Genomic DNA, 24,827 nt, shown 5'->3' on the forward strand with positions numbered 1-24,827 from the left:
AATGTTTCGAGAATAAAGTTGAAATAGTTTAAGAATAAGGTCGAAATATTTCAGAAATAAAGTTGAAATATTTAAAAAAATAAAATCGAAATGTTTCGAGAATAAAGTGGAAATTATGAGAATGAAGTCGAAATCATTTGAGGACAAAGTCGAAATGCTTTGAGAATAAAGTCAATTTTTCGAGCATAAAGTTGAAATTATGAGAATAAAATCTAAATATTTCAACAATAAAGTAAATTATAAGAATAAAGTCAAAATTTTTCAAGAATAAAGTCGAAATGTTTTGAGAATGAAGTCATAATATTTTAAGTATAAATCAAAATTAAGAGAATTAATTCGTAGCAATTATGAGATTAAAGCTGTAATATTTTGAGAGTACATTCTAGCCTACTGCGCATGCAAATCACCCGGATTGGGAGCACTGGGAGAAATTCCAAAGTCTCAGCTTTCAAAATCTGTCAGTTTTATAGCAAAATACAAACAATATGTCTATTACAATAATGTGTAAGAAGAAATTGTTGAGTAAAGTTGTTATTTTTGTTTTCTTTGTGCACTAAAAGTATTATCGTAGCTTCATAAAATTACAGTTGAATCACTGATGTCACATGGGCTATTTTATCGATGTCCTTACTACCTTTCTGGGCCTTGAATGTGTCAGTTGCATTGCTGTCTATGCAGGGTCAGAAAGCTCTCGGATTTCATCAAAAATATCTTAATTTGTGTTTTGAAGATGAACGAAAGTCGTACGTGTTTGGAACGACATGAGAGTAATTAATGACAGAATTTTCATTTTTGGGTGAACAACCCCTTTAAGAAGTTCTCAAAATAGTGTTATAATAGGAATTTTTTTTTTTTTTTCAATCAGTTTTAATTTCTTTAACCTTTTTTTTGTTGCTAAAACATAAACAAGAACCAAACTGTGATTAAAAAAAAGAAAAAACAAACCTTCAAAACAAGCCATGACACTGCAGGATAAACCTTAACACGCAGCATATTGGGAAACATTTTAATTTGGTTAGTACAAACTGATCTAAGGTACAAGTGTGACGTTATTTCTAACGGCTTTGACGAAACAGCCCACATGCTCCTTCGTCTCTGATAGGTGGAGCCCATGGCAGCATCCTCAGCCGCTGTGAGCATGCACAGGGAGCAGACAATGAGAAACAAGGGAAGGCTTGATAAGAGCGAGGGAGCTGCTGCTAAAAAAAAGGAGGGAGTAATTAGTAAATGTCGTCTAAGAGGAGCACGGTGAATTAGAGGCCTAGTGGATCATGTAATTAGGGGTAGACCAGTCTCCAACACAGCGCAAAGGGTGGACACTACATCTTCAGCCATCTTCATTTTAATGATCATTAGGAATCTTTCACCATACTAAGGTGAAGGTTTAATGTATATACACTTTGTAAACACAACCAGCTTCAGAAACTTGCAGGCTCTGTTGGATTGCAAATGACCGTTAAAGGGACAGTTAAGTCTAACAACAGTCAGTAGTTTACTATTATTTTTACTGATAGTGACATAAAAATGGCACACATCTTAAAAGGAATCTTTACCTGAAAATGTACTCACCCTCAGGCCATGCAAGATGTCGATAATTTGTTCTTCATCCGAATAGATTTTGAGAAATATTGCATTTATGGGATAGTTCACCCAAAAATGAAAATTTACTCACCCTCAAGCCATCCTAGGTGTATATGACTTTCTTCTTTCAGACAAATACAATTGGAGTTATATTAAAAAATGTTCTGCCTCTTCCAAGCTTCATAATGGCAGTGAATGGCTGTTGAGATTTTGAAGTTCAATAAAGTGCATCCATCCATCATAAAAAGTTATCCATATAGCTCCAGGGGGTTAATAAAATTAGTGATCACCTGATGTGAATCAGTATGTTTGTGTAAGAAAGATATCCGTATTTAAAACTTTATAAACTGTAATCTCTAGCTTCCTCTAACTGTCGTATGCACTTGCTCATCAATGGATCCTCTGCAGTGAATGGGTGCCGTCAGAATGAAAGTCTATAATTCATAATAGTGCTTCCTCCAATGAAAAAGTACATTCTATGTTGTCCTCTCATATCAAAATCCATCACGTATTTGTTTAGAAATTATTTTATCATATCATAGCATCATTTAGCTTTTTTTTTTTTAGCCAGAAGCAAGAGTTTGAAGTTAAGGATGTCTTATTAATGGATTTGGTTATTATAAAATGTGTAACTTTTCACTTCACAAGATGTTATTTGATGGACTGGAGTCGTGTGGATTACTTGTGGATTATTGTGATGTTTTTATTAGCTGTTTGGACACTTATTCTGACGGCACCCATTCATTGTAAAGGATCCATTGGTGAGCAAGTGATGTAATGCTAAATTTCTCCAAATCTGTTCCAATGAACAAACAAACTCACTTACCTCTTGGATGGCCTTAGAGTGAGTAAATTTTTAACAAATTGAAATGGATGAACTGTTCCTTCACATTAAACATAAGATATTTTTTCTCCTTTCATAAAATCTAGTTAGTAATGTTGTATTTCGGTATTATTCACGACTGGAAATTTTGCTGTTCTGTCTCTCACATACGTGCCTTTTCTCATCTAAAGGTGCTGTGGTGGGGACACAGAAAAAGTGTTGGGAGAAAGAGGTGAGCGGAGGAGACAAGGAGTTTTAATGCAGTTTTTTTCTGTGTGTGAGCCACACTGTCAGCAGTTGCTGCTGCTGCCAGAGAATGCTGATTCAGATTGCTGCAGACAAAACTGTTGCTTTTACTCCCTTCATCGATATCTAAAAGAGAAAAGCCTGATGAAACATGTTCACATAAAAGCGTGCATGAAAAGAGCAGAGCTTTTGAAACTCAAGGACCCTCCAATCCACATACAAGTACTGTACGTGTTCCAAGCAAATGGACAGTACTCAGTGTTATCTCTTTCCTCGCATGTGCGTCTATGCAAATGTATTCGAAAGATGACGTGAGCAGATGGCAATCGGCAATGACAGTGACAACTATTTAAAATCATACAATGATGTCCTAATATCAGCTTTTATTTTCTGTAACCAGGTAAGTCATGTTAATTCCACATTAAATATCTTATCGAGGGACAAGTCTTTATATATTCAAATAGCTGTCACGGCAAACCGTGAGGATTTATGAGTGTGTAGTTCTGAGGGAGAGCAGATAACAACAAGGATAAAGTCATAAATGAATCTCATCCGTGAAGTAGCCAGCAGACTGACAGTACCAGATTAAAGCCTGTGCCTTTTAAACAAATTGGGTGCTTAAAGGAGCATATTGCCTGTGTGCTAGAACATGTTTTATTGTTCAGCCACATTAGCGCTGAGACAAAGAGGAGCGTCACACGACGGCACGTCACAGGTCCTGACGAGCCCAGATAATTGGTTCCCCAATTGATTGCCATGAAAACTGTTTAATTCAGTCAGCCACTGGTGGAGGTGGATGGTAAGGATGACTTAGACCAAGGTCCGTCAGAGCGTCTTATAGTATTCTACTGAATTCAATCCAGTGTGCATTGACCTTTACTTTCTTCATCCAACACCCGATTCAGTTCTAGGCAGACTAACAGCAAGAAAATTCCTGTTAATTACAATTAGAAACTTTACGATTGTAATTAAATTACCCCATTAACTCTGCATATTTCAGTTCTTTATTTAGAATAGAAAATAAATCATTCTGGCTGGCTGTATCACTGGCTGTATTTTCAAATCTATGACTTTCAGTTGAACACAGTGGATTAGGGCTGTCACTAACGATTATTTTGGTAATCGAGTGTTTGGTCGATTATTCTGACATTTATTAATTAATCCTTTATTAATTAATCGGATATTTGTTAATTTTTTGTGGTAATAAAAACAGACCTAAGCTTGCCTTTGATACTTGATTTGAATTATTATTGCCTCATTGCTATTATATATGTATTTTAAGTCATTTTAAAGGTTATTGTTTACCTTTACATTATTCCCAGAGGAAGTTATAATAAACCCAAACTCACAGCAATAATCAGAGATGGAGTCTGGGACGCGCCACACATGTAAATGATAAGAGTTTGCGTGAAGCTTTGTCTCTGACATGCACGTAATAATAAAGCGCATATAATTATTTAATTGAATATATTTTATTTAATGGAATTGTAACATTTGTGAATTCACAATAGCTTTATTATTATTTTAAATTGGTTTTATATATCATGCAGCCTTGAAAAAATGCATTTTATGATGGATGGTAGTTTTTCTTTTGCTATTTGAGCAAATGGGAATGCAAAAAATACTCTCCCATTCACTGCTCTCGGATTTTACCCAACTATGACGACTTCAGCTATGAGAAACCAAGGTCCATTCTCGTCCGTGGAATGGGCCACTTCCGGTATTTTGCCGGTCACAATGGAGAAATTTTTATAATCGAGTTCTTGAATTGAATCGAGGAATAGTGACAGCCCGACAATGTATGAAACTGAAGAATCTTTATGTGGTTCTTTTCTATGCAAGAACTGTTTATAGTGACAAATGGGGGAAAGAAATGCCACAAAAACCACCAAGAACTGCATAAATGTATTGAGAGAATAACAGTGCAAGGGTAAGTAAATAATTACCGAATTTTCTTTTTTGGCTTAACTATTAAAGTCACATTGTAATGCAAGTCAGATTTTTTTGTTCATGTAGAGCGCTGCAAGGATGATGTATGTTTGTTTGTAGACTGAGACCTAGAAACGAATCAGCATTTTACCACTTCCGGTTCCATCGTCCCAATATCAGTGGTTTTTTAAAATGGGTTTTTGGTTCAGTGCCTAAAATAAGGTCTGTGGTTAACACACTCTCAAGATATTTTCACAATTTTTAATTTAAGTTGTCGGAAGCTTAGTAATGGTAATGTTGAAGTCATGGTGGTGTCTGTGGTGTAGTTCATTTATAGCCTACATTTACCAGTTTAGTGTTGTATTTATGCTTAAAAAATTATTAAAGATGAATTCATTTGTGATGGTTGAACATTATGAACAAAATGTGTCAAAATCATACGTTATTGTAGGTCATGGAGGTTATTTTGTGGGTTTTGGTTGAGGAAACCAGGGTGAGGCTAACTTCCAGGTTGGCCTACAAAAATACTTCATCACAGCAGCACACTATTTTGACAACTTAAATGAATTATCGAAAAAGAAACTTGGTCCTATTCATCAAATGTTAATTGGATTGAGGCAAATCTGAAGAAAGGAGCAGGTTTAAGCTGATGAAATGATACATAAACTGAAAAGTCTATATTTGCTGGTAACATTCTGATTAAAAATTACAGGCTCAAATTTAAAATAATAAAAAATAAGCATGGTTGAATTGGTCACAAGATCAATAAGATTTATTTAGAAAGCCATTTCAGACTTCACAGGTGCTCAAAATGATTTGAGATGTTTTGTAAACAGGGTTAATCAGACAGTTTACTTACTTCAACCACACAGCCTCTTTCCAAAACACTAAATTTTAAAATGTACAAAAAGTGATTCTCAGTGATCATTCAGAACAAGCCATTTTATGCGCTGTATTCACTGAAATCGCTGACATCACCTTTACTATGTAAGGAAGGTCAGAAGTCACATCTCTACAGGAAAGGGCTGAATGGAGGCATTACGAACATGTCCTTGGTAGATTTTTTTTCTGCTTATGGTGAATCACAGATGTGGTGTCAACAATTACAGGAGATAAAAAAGAGGAAATGACAGAGATGTTCAAGGAGCTGCTGCGTTTAAGCACAAATGGCTGATTACAACCGTCATCTATTGTAAGGTTTGAGTGTGGACACAAAGTGCTGGTTTAAGCCTTTCCGAAACGGTTTAGTATTTAGTATTTTAAATTATCTTCAAAGACAAATGTTTTTCTTAGAAATCTTCGTAGGGTGCACTGAAAGTGCAACAACCCTGAGAGATGCAAAACAAGCTTTCCTGCGGGGTGGCAGGAAGTGTACCGCTCATTGCAAATGCTCCTTTGATTAACTGAGCAAATGCAAAGCCCTGCATGATTTACTGCTAATCGACCACTAATGATCATTCACACAATTGATTACAGATAAACGCATTGGTCGGACAAGCCATAGAGCTACCTAAAAGAGCAATAATACCTCTGAACATGTAATAAGAATGTTTAGTGAGCTTAAATGATAATTCCAAGGAAAATAATGCTTTTGAAAGCAGTTTTAATTGATTTTGTTGAAAAAAGACAATTGATTAGAGAAGCTATTTCATAATCATAAAGCATTTTTTAATATAAGCAAGTTAAATGCATTTCCACATGTTAAGATATCCAATTGAGATGCACCTCAGCCCATAGCATTTAAGGCAGGTCTGATGCGGCGTTGCTTGTGTGTAAATAAAATGCAGCATCAGTGCAGTCTTAAAGGGATAGTTCACCCAACAATGAAAATTATGTCATTTATTCACCCTAATTGTCATTCCAAACCTGAGTTTCTTTCTTTTGTTTGTGTTCATAATTAAGATAATACATTAAAATAATATGGTAAGACACACCAGTTTGCAATGTCAAGCAGCAAAATGAGCTGTTTTGTACAGCTAAAAATAGCTGGACGTGAATGAGACAGGAAGCCACACACATAAAATTTACAAATGGCCATGCCCACTCTTGCAAAAAAGATGGATAAAACAGACAGTTTTCAGTGCTTGCTTATGATTGGTCATACAGCCATAGATATGTATGTTTAGATGCCATATTAGAGGCTGTTTTTATGGCCCACTATATGTAAGCCATCCGCCATATTGCTCTGCACTCAAGAGCAAGTTCCTGGAGCACCTGCGATGCAGCTGTGATTATTCGCATGTTTTAATATTTATGTATTCAGTAGACCTCACAACATACTTTCGCTGAGGGGCACCGATAGCCTTGTGATCAGCGTGCTGACAAACAGCGCTGTTGCGCTGTGGGCGTCCTGAGTTCGAATCCTGGCTCGAGGACCTTTTCTCTTTCCCACTTTGTTTCTTGTCATCTCTGATCTGTCCTATCATAATAAAGGTCAAAAATAAATCTTTAATGAAAGGATACTTTTGCTAAACTAACACAACACAACAAGACGAAGCCGTTAGCTAACAAGGCATTTAAAAAGTGCTTTAGTTTAAAAACCTGTAATATTGAGTTAAAGCAGAACTCCACTTCCAGAACAACAATTTACAAATAATTTACTCACCCCCTTGTCATCCAAGATGTTCATGTTTTTCTTTCTTCAGTTGTAAAGAAATTATGTTTTTTGAGGAAAACATTTCTGCGTTTTTCTTCATATAATGGACTGATATGGTGCCCCGATTTTACACTTCCAAAATGCAGTTTAAATGTGGCTTCAAACGATCCCAAATGCAGTTGTAAATGATTCCAGCTGAGAAAGAAGGGTCTTATCTAGCATAACAATCGGTTATTTTAATGAAAATAATACAATTTATATACTTTTTAATGTCAAATGCTCATCTTGTCTTACTCTGCTTGGACAGTTTTTTCCAGTTCATGACAGTTAGGGTATGTTGAAAAACTCCCATCTCATGTTCTCCCTCAACTTTGAAATCAACCTATATCACTGTTTTACCTTTTTTGTTAAGGGTGTTTGATCTTCTTTGCATGTACACGTTGCAAAGACTGGGTTGGAACTTCTGCAGTGATGTAGGATGATTTTGAAATGATTTTTGAAGTTAAGGGTGAAAATATGATTGGAGTTTTTCGACATACCCTAACTGTCTTGAGTCAGAGTACACAGAGTTCATGGAGAGAAAGGCAAGACAAGTGTTTGAGATTATAAAAAGTATTTAAATTGTATTTTTTTAATGAAAATATCAGATCATTTCGCTAGATAAGACCCTTCTTCCTCAGCTGGGATTGTTTACAACCGCATTTGGGATTGTTTGAAGCTGCATTTAAACTGCATTTAGGAAGTTCAGAATCTGGGCACCATATCAGTCCATTATATGGAGAAAAATACAGGAATGTTTTCCTCAAAAAACAATTTCTTTATGACTGAAGAAAGAAAGACATGAACATTTTGGATGACAAGGGGTTGAGTACATCATATGTAAATCTTTGTTTTGGAAGTGGACTTCTCTTTTAATGTACAAGTTTGCTTTCATTTATTTTCAAGACCTGAGGTAAATTATCTGTTGTTGCTTTCATTATGGCTATAAATGTAATGCAATATAATATTCAGACTCACATTAGACACTTTTAACATTGAATGAAGCACCTAATCAGCACTTGAGATTATCAGTGTCATAGTTTACATGTTGCTGTTCCAGCCGCGACTTCACGGAAATTTTTTAAGTTTCTAAAATTAGAACAAAAATTAATTAGGACAGAAACAATGAATAACATGGAAAAGATACCTTTTATCGCGTGTTGCGGCGTCGCGTCACATCGTGTGTACTTAGGACACTTCTGGTTCGGGTTGAGAGTTCCGGTTCATTAGCCGCAATAGGGAAATAGCGGGAAGAATAACATTGTGCAGTAAATGATAAAAACTGTTTGCACTACAAACCAGTGTGTTCATAATTATGATAATACATTAAAATAATATTGTAAGACACCAATTTGCAATATCAAGCAGTAAAACTAAAAAAATAGTTGGACGCGGATTACACACTTTTTTGTAGCATTATTTCTACCATTAAAATTTCTTCTGTTGTAAATCGGCTATTTTGCCGCCTCTATGCAGCATTGAAACGCACAGTTTGTGGTGTATGAGACACTTCAAACGTGTTACCATTAGTTCAAACATGGCACGTGGTAACATTTAATGCAATACAGTTTGAAAACGGGTCTGGATCTGTGCAACAGATCTAAAATGAACTCAAGTGACTGTAAAAGTAGCCTACGTTTGTCTCTCTGTCCGAGGTTCTGAAACCGGATCACGTGACGCCACTGCCTCATTCAGCAGTGAGCGCGCGCACTGGTTTAGAGAGAATTTCACGTGAGAACGCGACAAACCATCACTCGCATACACTGTAGCCTAATTCTCCGCGCTCACTGCGTCACAGAAGAGGCAACGGGTGGCATTTTTGTACCTTTTTCCCAAAGCCCGAACGCATTCGACAACACTACGATGGTAGACTTTGGCATTCTTCGTTTTCCTCTGCGCTTCTTCCCTACTTCATGCCAAGGCGGTGATTGCAGCGGATGGGCAGAACGTGCCAGGCTTCGTTTCTAATCCACAAAGTGCCCGTCTGCTCGGGGATATCGCGCTAAGAAGATGTAAGGACCAAAACAAGCCGTTCCCCTCCCCAAAACCAGCATCTTCTCCACAAAAATGCAGAAGGGAATTCGACTTAATGATGGTCATGTCACCTACCTGGGTCTTTTGGCAAAGAAAGATGGCACGAGGCGAGGCTGCTTAAGCAAAAAGAGCTCCGACAACACAAAATGGCACACCAAGTGGTTTGCTCTGTTGCAAAATATGCTTTTTTATTTTGAGAGCGAGTCCAGTTCGCGACCCTCGGGATTATACCTGTTGGAGGGATGTGTGTGTGACAGGTCGCCCTCACCCAAACCTTCACTCTCAGCCAAGGAGTGCTTAGAAAAACAGGTACGAAACAAACGGAATGACAACTTTGCTTCATACTTCTGTATGTAGAGCGTTAGAATAGAGTTACTTTTGAGGTAAGGCAACTGAAAATGCTCATTCTGTTTCCAGCCAGCAGCAACTGGGGGTTTGTTTTATGCGTAAAGATGATGAGCATGCGCCCGACACAACCAACAATTTTGCTCAGCGCTCGGGGATTTTTGCACCTCATATTTCCTGTGTTTGTTCAATAGGGTTTATCTCACATATCTACTTTTTTCCCTTGGAAATGAGCATCTTTTACGCGAGATGACATTACTGTACAAATCCATCGTGCATGTTACATAATATGCGTACTGACAGATTGATTCCGTGTGGTTACATAAATTATAAATTGATTACAAATATAGGCTACTATGTTCTTTGTCATTAAAGGTCTAGTTCATCCAAACGGATATACTCACCCTCATGTTGTTTTAACCCTGTATGACTTACTTTAGTCTGTGGAACTCAAAACGAAGACAGCTTCAGTCACCGTTCACTTTCACTGTATGAAACAATATACAATCAAAGCGAATGGTGACTGATGCTGTGATCTCCCAGAATGTATAACAACATAAAATCATGACAGAATTATTTTAGTACTTAATGCAGCAAACTTGTTTGTCTTTAGGTATAAACACTAATGACAGTCAACAGTTTACCGTTTTAAGTTCAGTGTTTCATCATTTGGCTTTCCAGGAAAAAGGATGTTATTTATCAGCGTTTCTCCTCAGAGACATTTAAGTTTCGACTGTTCCGCTCTCTGCTTCACACAAGAGAGAAAATGACGCTAGAGAAGCACTTTATAAACCTCAGAGTCGCCATCATGCGGAAAACTGGCGTAGAATCGCAGTCTGTTTGACGTATTGATTTAATTCCCGCGCTGATATTAATAGCATCCTACCTTGGCAACTGCGTCTTCACAACGTGTTTAATAACAAATCGTTCCCAAAACTGAACTTTATGTTCACAAGACGCTGTTTGGGCGTCTGAAAAGGTGTTGTGCAGCATTTAGTTTTCTTTATTTGTGTTGTTGGGATCCAACACTGACTGCTGCTGATTAGGCTGAACCTTGTGACTCCTTCAAAGATGGCATAACATCTTTGTTTTAAGATATTTTAAAGTACATTGTATATTTGTCGTCACTGAAACATAGTTATAACAATGTTATGTGGTTTGTGCCGAGTTCAGAGTGATTATGCATTATCATTTTTACTAGAAAATAGCTTCATGGTCCTATAAAAACGTGTAGATGATGTAAATTAAACATGCTCTCCAGCTTGTCTGAGCATGTTAGAGATAAAGAAATGGATAGCTGACAAATGTGATTAAAGTGTTATCACTTGCGTGAGAAAAGCTGCTGGGATCGGGTGGTCTTTTAATGGAGGCCACCATGTTGAGATCACATGACCAACAGTGCCCGTCCACTTTGGTTATGGAAGTATTTTTCCCTTAGGAATTTAAAAAAGGACTTAGTTAAAAGCCATAAACCATACCAACCAGCTACGAGATGAATCACAATAATACAACATTTGATTTGAAGCAAAAATCGCACCGTAGATAAATACAAAACTATTGATTTAAAGATGATGATTATTATAGTAACTGTGTATTTTATGTTTATCGCAAAATATGCACATATATACAAATATTTAAGTCATTTAACAGCGCTCAGTCGTGTCCTGTTTGTTGTAATTTTTTGATTGGTGCATTTTTTTTCAGAATTATGGGTAGTGTAGTTTATCACCAAGAAGTTCTCTACTCAACACAATTGCATCAACAAAAACAATTAACAGCCTCATAGCTAACAGGAAATCTGTTTTTAACTGTGACCCTGGACCATATTTGTAGTGACCATTGTATGGGTAAAAATTATTGATTTTTCTTTTATGACAAAAATGATTAGGATACTAATATCGTGTTCCAAGATATTTTGTAAATTTCCTACCGTTAGTATATCAAAACTTAATTTTTTAATCAGTAATATGTATTACTAAAAACTTCATTTGGACAACTTTAAAGGTGGTTTTCTCAATATTTAGATTTTTTGCACCTTCAGATTCCAGATTTTCAAATAGTTGTATCTCGGCCAAATATTGTCCTATCCTAACAAAAATTACCCTTATGACTGGTTTTGTGGTCCAGGGTCACAAATGTTTGTAAGTTATCGTTAAATCAGTTCTCGGTTTGAGAGAATGGGTTTCTAATGATAACAACAACAACAACACTATTAATAAAACACTTCTTCATTGTTTATAAACTATAAACATGAAATTATCATTCTGATCTGCATGTGTGATCCACCAGAGAGTCCAAAAAGAATCAGTAAGAGTGGAAAAATAAAATGTCCACTCAAGCGGTCCATGTTGAAGTGACAACCCGCAGTTCCACAGAGCGAGGACAAACGGCAGGACGTCAAGTGGTGGCCATAGCCAGCACACCACCAAATGTCTCAGTCTAAGACAGCCGCACTGCATTATACAAGGAGAGAGCTCGCGACATACTGCGCACCAGCACGAACCCCCAACAATGCACAAAATTTGTTGGGATGGAGTCCAAGAATGTGGACTTTATAGATGCATGCATGACAGAAATGATAAATATTGACATGCAGGCGCAAAAGCAGTGTGAACCTGTAGGTGTCAGTATGAAAGCCAGCAAAATGTAAACTAAATACTAAATGAGCGTACCTTTAATATTTAGCAACCTGATGCGACACATGGAAATCTGAAACATACGGTAGCTTATTCTGAAACAAAATCTCTGAAAAGCTGCATCAGTTGTGTTTTGTTTTACAAGCACGACTTTTGACTACTAGCCAATGATGGAAACTGACGTGGCTGAAGATGTTTTACCTTGGTTAAACCTGCCTGGCTGTGTCTTCAGCCTGCAGTGCTTATCTCTGTGTGTAAGGACCGCAATTCAACGTGAGTCTAGGACCTTCCTGTGAACAGCTGTCCCTGTGCTGACAAAGCAGGATGCGGCATGGAGTTTGATGCTGTGCATGTCTGTCATCCTCTAAAGAACAGAGCGTGGTTAGAGCGACGTTACCTCACGATCAACAGCTCAGTGGTTGATAGAGTCACGCACGCTTCACCCCTTATATGAATAACCTCATTCAGTGTAACTCATTTGCATAAATAATTTTACACTGACAAGCTTTCGGTTTTCACCGAAAAGGAAATCATGTACGATGCCTGCTTTACTAATATTGCTTGTCTTGAGCAGAGAAGTCAGTATAGATGCTTTTATTGGTCTTCCACTTGTGTGCATACATTTATTTACATATTTTATGAATCGTAGTTTACATAATAATAATGCATTACAGTTTCTCACGTGTCTTGAGTAAGCACACTTCTTTTCCCAGCATAGGCTCATTGGAAATACGTGCCTCTATATACATTTCTACAAAAGTGAATAATGCACCTATATGTATGAATCACTCCAGTTTCCAGTTGAAATGTACACTAGATGCAGTAAAACTCAAACAACTTTTATTCCTTTTCACACAAAGTATGATTTACAGATACAGAGTTTTGATTAATAAAGCCTAATTTTCACAGTTACTTGCAGAATATTATGTTATGACTTCAAAACAATTTTAACATCCTGCACGATTTGAAAACTAATACTTTTGAAGGTTGTCATCATATATACAGCTTCATATGCATGAGTTTTCTAATTCAGTAGGTTTGCTTGGTAACTCACATGATACAGTGCTGATGAGCTCCAGTGCGAACCCTGTGAAACTGCAGTTTGACAAAACAGCTCAAATCCGCATAAGAAAGTCAAAATAGCATGGCTGCATCAATAAATGCATTTTTTATCACTTTTGCATTTGTTAACACTATTGGTTGGGTTTGGTGTAGGGGATATTTGCAGTCTTTAGTGACACTAACCAGATATTTGAATTCTGAACTGCTGCAACACCTCAAGCTGCATAATAAAAATGCAGAAATATGTGCCTGTATGAGCGTGATAAAAAAACGTGCTTCGGACACATATTGAATGTATGTTTTAGCACCACTCTCTGGACATTTCACTTTAAAAACTGTCACGAAACATGCAGTAAGGTACGTAATTACGATGTTGCAGAAATGTATATGGAGGGACGTATTTTCATGAGTCTGTGTTGTCTTTTCCTCATTTGACTGAGAAATTTCATTAACTTAATAATTTTAAAAATGTCATGGTCTTAAAGTCCCCATGAAATCAAAATGAAAATTTTTTGACTTTTAGTATGAATATGTTAAGTTCTCTATAAGCTAGTGTGCTCCAAAACGAGAGAACTTTATGAGATATAAGCATTCAAAACTGACAGTATCTCACCTCCGCCAATATGAATCAACGATTTTGATGACATCACGCTGCACTTCAGCTTCTCATCAAGCTCTCTGTCCAGTGTCGGCACCGATAACCTTGTGGGCAGCGCGCCGACGTACATCGCCTTTGCGTTACGGGCGTCCTGTGTTCGAATCCTGACTTGAGGACCTTTCCTGATCCCGCCCCTCTCTCTCTCTCCCACTTCACGTCATGTCTGATCTGTCCTATACAACAAAGGCAAAAATGCCAAAAAAATAAATCTTTAATAATAATAAAAAAAAGCTTTCTGTCCAATCAAATGATCTCTAGAATCCGAAGCATCCTGCACCCTACACTATAAATAACTGCTGAACCTGCGGCTGAGATCGGTCACTTGTTCACAGTGTTAGTATTTTCTGTATGATGAATGGCATGTAGTGCACAATGAAGGCGATAGGGAACGATTCAGACTGTGTAAATATGCTTTTGATTGGGGCAAATGAGGTGTGGTTTTGCATTGTGTCACGCAAACCACGGCAGCGCGCACAGTCTGTTCCGGATTTTAGCTCTGGTCCAGAGACGCGATCGCGCCGAGTGGAGTCGGCAGTCGGAGTCGGCATATATTAAACACTTTTAAAACCACACAGCCTCAGCATGATTATGATCACTATTTTGTTTTAGTAAGAGTTTCATATTAAATAGGGGGTAATCATTTAGACTGTTGGCTGTCAAATGCGGCTTTGCCGAGCTCAACACTCTGGCTCAAGCAGAAATAAATGAAACGTTATTGGCTATTTTAAAAAAGGGGGCTGGGCTGCTCGATATGTCCCGCCCTGTTTTCCTGTTTCAGTCACTACGGTAGAGTAACGGTGCTTGTTTCAAGGCACTTCAGTGGACCTTTAAAGGGATAGTTCACCCAAAAATTAAAATTCTGTCATTAATTACTCACCCTCATGTCGTTTCAAACCTGTAAGATCTTCGTTCTTCTTTGAAACACAAATTAAGATATTTTTGATGAAATCTGACAGCTTTCTGACCATAGACAGCAACGCAACTACCACATTCAAGGCCTAGAAAGGTAGTAAGCACACTGTTAAAATAGTCAATGTGACATTTGTGTGAATGTTATGAAGCTACTAGAATACTTTTTGAATGCATGAGTTGTGGTACTTTCGTCAAAGACAGACACGGAAGAGAAGAAATTGTCAAATAAAGTTGTTTTTTTGTTTTCTTTGCGCCCAAAAAGTATTCTTGTAGCATCATAAAATTAAGGTTGAACCATTGATGTCACATGGACTATTTTACCAATGTTCTTACTACCGTTCTGGGCCTTAAACGTGGCAGTTGTGTTGCTGTCTGTGCAGGTCAGAAAGCTGTCGGATTTCATCCAAAAAATCTTAATTTGTGTTCTGGAGATGAGCGACGGTCTAACAGGTTTAGAACAAAATGTGAGTAATTAATGACAGAATTTTCATTTTTGGATGAACTACCCCTTTAAACCCCTACGTTGAGATTTTTTATCCTGTTTATTCCAGATCCTTCACCTAAAGTCTGTAGACCTAATGAGGTTTTTGTAACCTCTTGTGATCTTCTTGTAGTGTTTGTTCCATATTCATATTTAGCATTATACAATCCTTCTCTTTCTCCAGGTGTGCCAACTCACAGAAACAGGAGCAAAAAAGTGGGACGCTCTATTTAATCTAGAGTTTGGTGGTACACAGGTGCACAGGTGTATATTTACTTTCAGTCCGAGATGCACGGATTACAATTTGTAGACCGGTCTCCACATCCATTGTAATTTCTAATCAAATTTAGTATTTTTTTTTTAAATTGCACTGTTCATTCTCTAATCTAAAAAAGCACTTACTCGGCACAAAGGTGCTTTTGGGCAATGTGCGTATTGGCGCATTCAACACAAATTTGTGTTTTATTGAAAACCATCCCGCTACCTTTCCCTTTCATTGTCATTGTATTTCCATACCAATCACTCTGCTCTACCATTCATTTATTGGCCCTTCTTTAATATATCTGCATTTTAGCCCATGGTTCCTATGGCAACTCCTATTTGCATGAGAAAAAGAGTGGTTGGAGGGATGATGTGTGTGTGTGTGTGTGTGTTGCGGGAGCATGTAGCAGTGCGTTGCGCCTCCTTCATTAATGCTAACGCTGTTTGGGCTAAATTTGTTCTGTTCAGTACCTCTGAGGGGTCAGGGCCCATTTATAGCAAAACACTCATCTCTCTTTTGGGAACAGCTGCATTTTTGCAGCTCAACAGAATGAGCGAGTGCATGTAGACTTACTGATGCTTGCTATTTTGGTCTCCTTGCAGATTGCACTTGCATTAGCGCTCAAGACTGACATAATAAAAATTGTCCTTTACAGAGGTGTGCGAACATGAACGGTGCAAAAAATAGACCATACAGGCTGTGCATAATGCTGTGCATTATGGATTTGACTCGTAACAGTCACGGGGGTACACTTTTATTCCTTTACAGGCCCTTTCCTTTCCCAAAACCATGGTTCACTTCATTTAGCAAAAGCTGACGTGACAGGTAACAGGTTGCAGAGCAGAGATGCATCGATGTCTAATGAAAGAATGAACTTATACATTATACAGCAACTTTCATAATATGTCATTTACAGTTCCTTTGTTTTGTTTAAACAGGCTGTGCTTGAAGATAACAACTATTACTTTTGAATGTCATATTGTTTATTTCAAGCATTATCTGATTTTGTAACATTATCTGAGCACATTTGCTTTGCTGTTGCCAGTTTATACTAGAATTCAAACATTTTTAGCATTGTTCTTCATATGTTCCATATTATGATTTTATACACTCAAAAACTCCCAAAAAAGTCTGTTAGGTGTGTGAATATACATAACTCATGGAAACCTTGCTCATGGAAAGGAAAAAGAAAAAGAAACAGCATACTTCAAACCATAGAATTTCAACAATATATGTCTAAAAGATCAGCGTCACAGGAAGAACATATATGGGCAATTTAAAAGGCTTTAACGCATGTTTTTTCCCCCATGCATCAGTGTTTTTAATAAGCATCGTCAGCTGGGTAGCACTGACAGAAAACTGCATATTTAATGATTATGAAGATGGGAGTTTTTAAGGTTTGTTGGTTTGCAGATTTGTTTTTGGTTCAGATTGGTGAATTAGACTTTGTTATTGGTTGATTTAACAAGTTAACAGTGCTGAGCTTTATAAAGTGCCTACAATCCTTCAGTCAAAATGTAAGGTTCCACTACATGAACATCTGGTAATGATTTCATGTCAACCACAGACTTTTAGACTTCTTTCCAATTATTCACCGCATGGTGCAGGAAACTGGTATGTCAATGTGATCAATCCCTAAATGCACCTGAGATCAACAACAATTGACTGTTGTTAAGCCCCGCCCATTTTAGTTTCTCTTGCTCGCTCAGTAAAGCTTTATAGACCAGTTTGGAGTAGACGTCACAGTTATGTCACTTGCTGCCGTGTGCATTGTGGTGACAGAAAAACATTGGTAACAAGTGTAGGGAAACGGGTAAAATCCATAGAATAAGAGAAAAAATGTATTGTTGTACCTTAATGTCAGAATCGTAAGGCAAATCATTTTCATAGAAAATGTCGCCAAAGACGCCATTTGAAGTTAAACACATTTAAATGGATGAAACCTGCTATGATTATTCTACTTTTAAAGCATACATTTGATTTAAACAATAGGTCCACATAATATTCACTAATGCAGATCATTGGGGACATATTGTACTAGCCCCACAGTTACAGCATGAAATACTGTTTAAACCTACAACATTTTACATAACATTTACATCATAATTTTGGCTTTTTTCTTGCAAATGCAAGTTTATGTCTCCTAGTTTGGACTTTTAACTTGATTTAACTCAACAATAGTGAGATATAATCTTGAAATTAAGAGAATTAATTCAGAAATTTGAAATATAAACTCAAATTGACCTTATTTATTTTTTTATTCTATGGCTTTCTGTAGACTGCTACTTGAAAACTGTAATTTTTCGCCACCAGATAGGCTCCGCCCACAAAAACCCCAACACTGTTTGCAAACACCGAAATTGGTCTATAGAATTTTACACATGAATGAATTTGAAAACAGTGAAATTGGGCTTCTTTTTTAATATTATTATTATTGCTGTTGTTGATGTCTTAATTTACCTTCAAGTAAATGTGTGCTTATTAGTGTTACACATGTTCATTTGTGAACAAGAAGTGTAATCTACGGGATGCACTTTAAAGGAGTTTTTTGAGGATTTGCTTTAAAAAGGGGGAAAACTGGAAAGACAACTTCGTAAACACCTCCTAAATAAAAAATTTAAAAAAGGTAACTGTGACATTTTATCTCACAATTCTGACTTTTTTTCAGAATTGCGAGACAAATTAACAATTGAGACATTTTTTTCTCAGAATTGCGAGTTTATATCTGGCAATTTACAGTTTTTTCTCAGAATTACATTTAAATCTCACAGTTCCGACTTTATAACATGCAGCTTCAAGTTATTTAGTCACAATTGTGAGATATACTGTAAATTTGCAATTCTGAGAACACATCAGTCTTTTTTTCCTCTCCAAATTGGACTTTATAACTCACAATTGTGAGTTTTTATCTCACAATTCAGAAAAAAAGTCAGAATTGTGAGATACAAACTTGCATTTGCGAGAAAAAAGTCAGAATTGTGAGTTTATGTCTCCCAATTCTGAGAAAAAAGTCAGAATTGCAAGTTTGTATCATGCAAATCTTAGAAAAAAAGTCAGAACTGTGAGATAAAAAGTCGAATGAACCTTTTTTTTTATTTTTTATTCAGTGGCGGAAACAGCCATTTAGTCACGTAGGTTTAATGTTATGTTCGCTACTTTAGAAATTAATGGGCTAATGTGTTTCCATCTCTCATTATTTCCATTAAGTAGTACAAAACCACCTCAAGACAGCATAAAAACTTTTTTGGAAATTAAGGGATTTTTTTTTTTTTTTTTTTTTTTTTTTTCAAAATTAGACGTTTCCATCACTTGTTTAAAACAGGGTGATGGAAACATAGCTACTATTATAAGTGCCCCAGCAACAACATTTTACAGTATGTTTGACTCATTTTTGTAAAATTCTGTTTTTCCAAACTGTCCAAATAAATCCTTCGTCTGTGGTAGACAGCAGCAGTAGTAAAGTTGATGGCTAAAGTTGTAACGGTGAAGCGTTGTGAAGGTTTGGTTGTTCATGGCACTGCAGAAGAAAACTGAATGACAAATACATTTAGTCCTTTATATGATCTCTGAAATCCAATATACTGTATTTATATCCATCTTATTTTTCCTGTAACAGTGGGTGCAACCATTTAATGGGTGTGGCTTCTGTCTCATCCGCATCCAGCTATTTTTAGCTGTACAAAACAGCTTGTTTTGCTGCGTGATATTGCAGATTGGTGTGTCTTACCATGTTATTTTAATGTGTTATGTTAATTATGAACACAATGGTTTGTAGCGCAAACAGTACCATTTACTGCACGTTGTCTTCCCGTCATTTCCCTATAGTGGCTAATAAACCAGAGGTCTCGCCCATGGCTTGCTTCTGCATTGAAGAATAAGAAGGATACTGTAGCTTAGCTCAAATTGTTAAGTCATTTTGAAGTCAGTTCAGATCTTACATGTTATTTTGTGACCCGTTAGACCCTGTAGAATTATTCGCATTTCATGCAAGGATTTTGTGAAAAAACTGCAGAAATCTGAAGTATGGTCAAATGTGTTGAAACAGAGAGAAACACTTTGAGATGCCCATTCAAGTCTTTTATTTGAATAATAAGTTCTTTATGTACTGTTTTCCAAATATATAAGTACCTGTGCATTTGCACCATCATTTTCTTGTTTCCTGCTTTCAGTGGGTCTCCACTGCATGAGACAATCGGCTGTGATGTAATTTAGCAGCGCTGAGGCGTCTTGAAGGTCCGCCGTGCAGCAGAAATGGAGGTTGTTGGGGATTCAGTGCTAAGGCCTGGCTTTCTGAAATGGAGAGAAACGGGTAGCACATACAGAGCCATAGCCACTAGTGCACAGAGGAGTTGCTAGGTAACAGGTAGCATACAGTTATGTAATGCGCCATGCTCCCAGTTTACATGTTTTATGGTATTCCTCTGGAGAACTGGAGCTATCTCAGGCGCAAGGAAGCTTCCCTCAGCACATCCACTCAGACCCAGCAGATGCTTTTCTGTGTTCTCTGAACTCTTCATGCACTCTCAGTCATCAGTCCGAAAGATCAAGGAGGTGGAAGTACGCAGTTCTTTATTTCTGGTGTTCTTGGTGAGGTTATGCATGAAATACTGTGTCGTATTAGCATATGCAAAGAACTTGTTTATGTTTTATGTTGTATTCAACTGGGTTGCTGAGTTTTTACTGGAAGTCTTTCAAAAATGCTGTTCACTGCACAAAGACTTATATACCAGATTTTTAATTCATTTGTGCCAATTTTCATCAGCTTCTTGGACAATTCAGCTTCTTGGCAAATGCCCAGTGCAGTTCAAATTCACAGGTCCTCCAGTGAATTTGAAAAACCTTCTAGTGGTTTTTAACCCTGGACTTTATTAAGGGATAATGTACAATTAGCTGCCATTATAACAATATAAACTCAGAAGGGAGGTCTTGTATCATATATATCAAATTTTAAAGGGCACATATTATTCCCCTTTTTACGATATGTAATATTGTAAGTCTCGGGTGTCCCCAAAATGTGTCTGTGAAGTTTCAGCTTAAAATACCTCACAAATCATTTATCATATAATTTTGAAAATGCCTGTTTTGAGTGGAAGCTGAAACACGCCATTTTCGTGCATGTCTCTTTAAATGCAAATGATCTGCTGCTCCCCATCCCTTTTCTAGAACATGGCTGTGCCTTTACAGCTCATGCCTCAGAAACTCTGCCAAAAAACATCTTTTTGGTTTTGATTATCACGTCTATCGCGCTGAAATCATGTGTTTTAAACAATATTAGTTTCAACTTCTGATACACGGTTTTCTGAGTTCACACATCCGAAACGAATGCACAGAAAGCGCACACAGCATGTGAGACATGACACTAAACTAAGTACTTCTCTCTTTTAGGGCTGGCCAATAAATCGATAAGGATAATTATCACGCAATACAAATTTCCTCAATAAATGATAACAGGAGTTCAATAATTGTTCGATATAACGTTTATGCGGTAAAGGTGGAACAAAAGAGCACTAGTCAATTAAAGCCCACCATTTCGACTGTTTATCCACTCAAGTCAAAGTTCAAATGGCAGTGCGAACTTACTAGAGCAGATGCGTTCTCTCTCTGATGAGTCTCGGCCCATAAACAGCGCTGCAAGATCCAGAGTAAAGCGCTTTAATTCAGTGAAGAACACATATGACTTGGTTTAAAGCCAGGAGAAACAGCACTGAAAAAAAGGAGAAACACTGTGTGCAAAGATACAGTCAGAAGGCTATTGAAACTACAAATCGCCATCATTTACCACAGATTTACTGTAGTAGCACTAACTGCACAGTGGTATTGTGTCAGAAATGTGGGTATATTTGTGCGAATTTTATTATTTTATTAATGTAGACATGTATTAAATGTACTGAACAAAAAGTAATAGAATAGAATTACATTTTTTTATGATTAAGCTATAGCGTTTATGCATTTTACTAAACGTATTTAGACTAGCCTACTGTTTTTCACACAAATACCTAGAAACCATATTACATTTTTACCATGGTATTTAGGTGCTATATTTGTGGTTTTAGTGTTATTATCATGATCTAAATGTATGCTACTATGGAAGAGCAATAGTTAATTTTAAAAAAATAAATAAAAAAAAATCAGTCAGAATCATTAAATTTCACCATATAAAAATTAGGTTATGAGGCTACAATTTTTACAGATATTACTGATTTTGATAATGAACATAAATCTACATTTGTATCCTAACTCTATCAAATCGCATACTATCAAATGTGTATTTCTAAGAGACGAAAAAATGTTATTATTAACATTATCAGGCAACACAAACCTGTTTCTTGATTTGAAACAATATTACTCAAACATGCAGAACTAAGAGAACTAAGGAAAAATGACTGGAAAACGTGTAAAGAATAAAAAAAAAAAAAACATCAAGTGTTTGTCATGTTTTGACCATAAAGAATAGTTTAAATCAACAATTAACTGTCTGGTTTTTACAGCTTTAACATTGTTTCACATTCACAAAAGAAATAAAAATTAAATAAGAAAAGAAAAGAACAAAAAATATTGTGATAATTATCGATATCGACTGATATGAAAAAAAATTATTGTGATACAGCCCTTAAACTGTCAAATACGTTATAATAAAAAAAATACATAAGTAATAAAAACACAGTCAGTTATGTCTGTGAAGGTCATGGCGTTAGAACTGGTACGCAGTTGTCGCTTATTATAATAAGATTCCGTGTTTGGGAAAGTTACTTTTAAAAGTAAAGCATTACAATATTGAGTTACTCCCTAAAAAAGTAGCTACGTTACTTAGTTACTTTGTATGGAAAGTAATGCATTACTTTACTTTTGCGTTACTTTTTAAATCTGGGCAGGACTTGCTTGTTTGTTTTTAATATAAAAAGTTGTATTTTTGGTAAATGTAAAAGCCTCAGGCTTTAAGAAAAAAAAATTTAAGTCTGTACAGTAAACCGCAGAAAAAAGGAAAACAAATGTTAGATTATCTTGAGTAATTTTTGCTTATTAGTATGGTCTAATTGGATCATCGAAGGTCAGGAACAAAGACATCGGTTAATAAAATGGTATTAAATGCATAAAGGATATTTGTATTATTTAACATATTTAATTATTGCAGGTTTGCAGCATATTCTGAGTTGAATTTCACTGTTTTTTATTATTTTGAGGAATACTGAATCTGTTTTTTGTAAGTGAGATGAATTAATGCATGTTCACATTTATTCTAGAACTAACATCTTACTCCCGATTTCTCTCAACATGGCAACAGGAGAACTTTCAATCAATAAATGGGGGGAAAAGTAACTGGCGTTACTTATTTGAAAAAAGTACCTCAGATATTTTCTTATCAATTAAAAAATAATGCGGTACTTTACTAGTTACTTGGAAAAAGTTAATAATATTACGTAACTTGCGTTACTTACAATGCGTTACCCCCAACACTGATAAGATCCCCTTCCTACGTCAATAGCAGAGCAAAATCACGCGTCATTTTTTCACTTGCATGCAGAGAAAGGCTTACCAAAACAAAGTTTCTGGATTGTCTCGTAACATTTTCTGGGTTGGTAGATACACTAGGGGACCCGATTATAGCACTTAAGAAGCAATATTGGCTATATGTTATACACTATAGCAAATGAGATTCCTTGTGTAGTATCGTAGTCAACATGCGTTCCTGTTCTTTGTGTGTTACAGTATTATTTCACAGTCAGCTTCAACCATGAGAATCAGAAGGCTCTGGAGCTTCGTACAGAAGATGTTAAGGACTGCGATGAATGGGTGGCAGCAATATCACATGCCAGGTAAGTAAACTCTTTCAGTGAAATTTGAAAAGATCATATATACTGACATATATAGAGATTAAATTGCCATGTTTGTTGCCACTGTTTTGGCTATGCATATGTTGTTTGTTGCACAAATGTGACCCTGGATCAAAAAAACAGTCATGAGGGTCCATTTTTCTGGACTTTTTTCTGAACTGAGATTTCTACATGTAAATAAGTTTTCCATTGATGTACGGTTTGTTAAGATAGGACAATATTTGACAGAGATTTGAAAATCTGGAATCTGAGGGTGCAAAAAAATTAAAATATTGGAAAAATCGCCTTTAGAGTTGTCCAAATGAAGTTCTTAGCAATGCATATTACTAATCAAAAATTAGGTTTTGATATATTTACAGTATGAAATTTACAATGACATATCTTCATCGAACATGATCTTTACTTAATATCCTAATGATTTTTGGCATAAAAGAAAAATGCATAATTTTGACCCATACAGTGCATTAGCCGCGCTACTTATGACTGGTTTTGTGGTCCAGGGTCACAAATATGCATTTATGTGCATTTATGTTTAAGCTCAGTCTGTATTCCTAGTTTTTTCCTCGCTTTGTTAGGATGTGCTTAGGGATAAGTCTTCTCATGATGGGAAGATTCTCTGCTTTAGTTTATGCTCCATATACTGATCCATTCACACAGCTTAAATGTGAAGGGGGGAAATGAATAAAGAGGTTGTTTTTTTATTTTTTTTGCGAAGTGGACAGATTCCATGTCTCATTATCTATAATTAGCCTGAAGCTTGTTTAAGCAGTCTTGGATGTTGCAGAGGTTCTGTTGGGAATATTGTTTATTTTTAGTAATGAACTTCGAATTTGAATTCTCTGTTGGGAGCTAACAAACAAAGCACAACATGTTGTGCCTTTAATAACAAAGAGCCGTAATGCAGTCAAGGATAAATGTGCATTCTGATATGTTTTCTGTTTGTTCGCATTCATGTGAAAGTTAAGGCATGAAGCATTAACCTTAAGAGAAATGCAGTGTTTATATACAATATACAGTATAACTGTGTCAAATGTATACACAGTTGTGTTATATAGTGAAAGAATTGTGCATTTTTGTGCTGTAATATAAACAGATCAAATAATGGTTTGTTAGTTTCTAGTTTATTACTGCTGTTAGTAGTTTAAAGGTTTTTAGTTGTCAACATTTGTGTTAGCCTTGACTTGTATCTTTGATGGTTGGAGATATTTTGCTATGTATTATGCAGTTCTTCTAAAACCTTTTGAAATTGAATAACATCAGTAATAATCACTATTAACATCACATATAATATGTACAGTAAGACATTCATTGTCAATGACTAGCATTGAGTTTTAGAGGTAAATAGCATCAAAATGAGCACATTTATGAGATAAGCGAACATGTCACCATCA

At 36.3% G+C, this 24,827-nt stretch overlaps 1 protein-coding gene across 1 annotated transcript in view; it reads left to right on the forward strand.

Moving 5' to 3' along the window:
- Positions 1-8,945: 8,945 nt before the first annotated feature.
- The window catches only part of rasgrf1 (Ras protein specific guanine nucleotide releasing factor 1), a 52,752-nt gene continuing 36,870 nt past the window's right edge, over positions 8,946-24,827 (forward strand). The window contains exons 1-2 of the mRNA XM_051134706.1: positions 8,946-9,557; positions 23,312-23,418. Of these exons, the coding sequence (XP_050990663.1) occupies positions 9,282-9,557; positions 23,312-23,418 (383 nt within the window). The 5' untranslated portion in view covers positions 8,946-9,281. The remainder of the gene's footprint in view (positions 9,558-23,311; positions 23,419-24,827) is intronic.

This window comes from Labeo rohita, chromosome 18, assembly GCF_022985175.1.
Source record: "Labeo rohita strain BAU-BD-2019 chromosome 18, IGBB_LRoh.1.0, whole genome shotgun sequence".
Classification (NCBI taxonomy): Eukaryota; Metazoa; Chordata; class Actinopteri; order Cypriniformes; family Cyprinidae; genus Labeo; species Labeo rohita.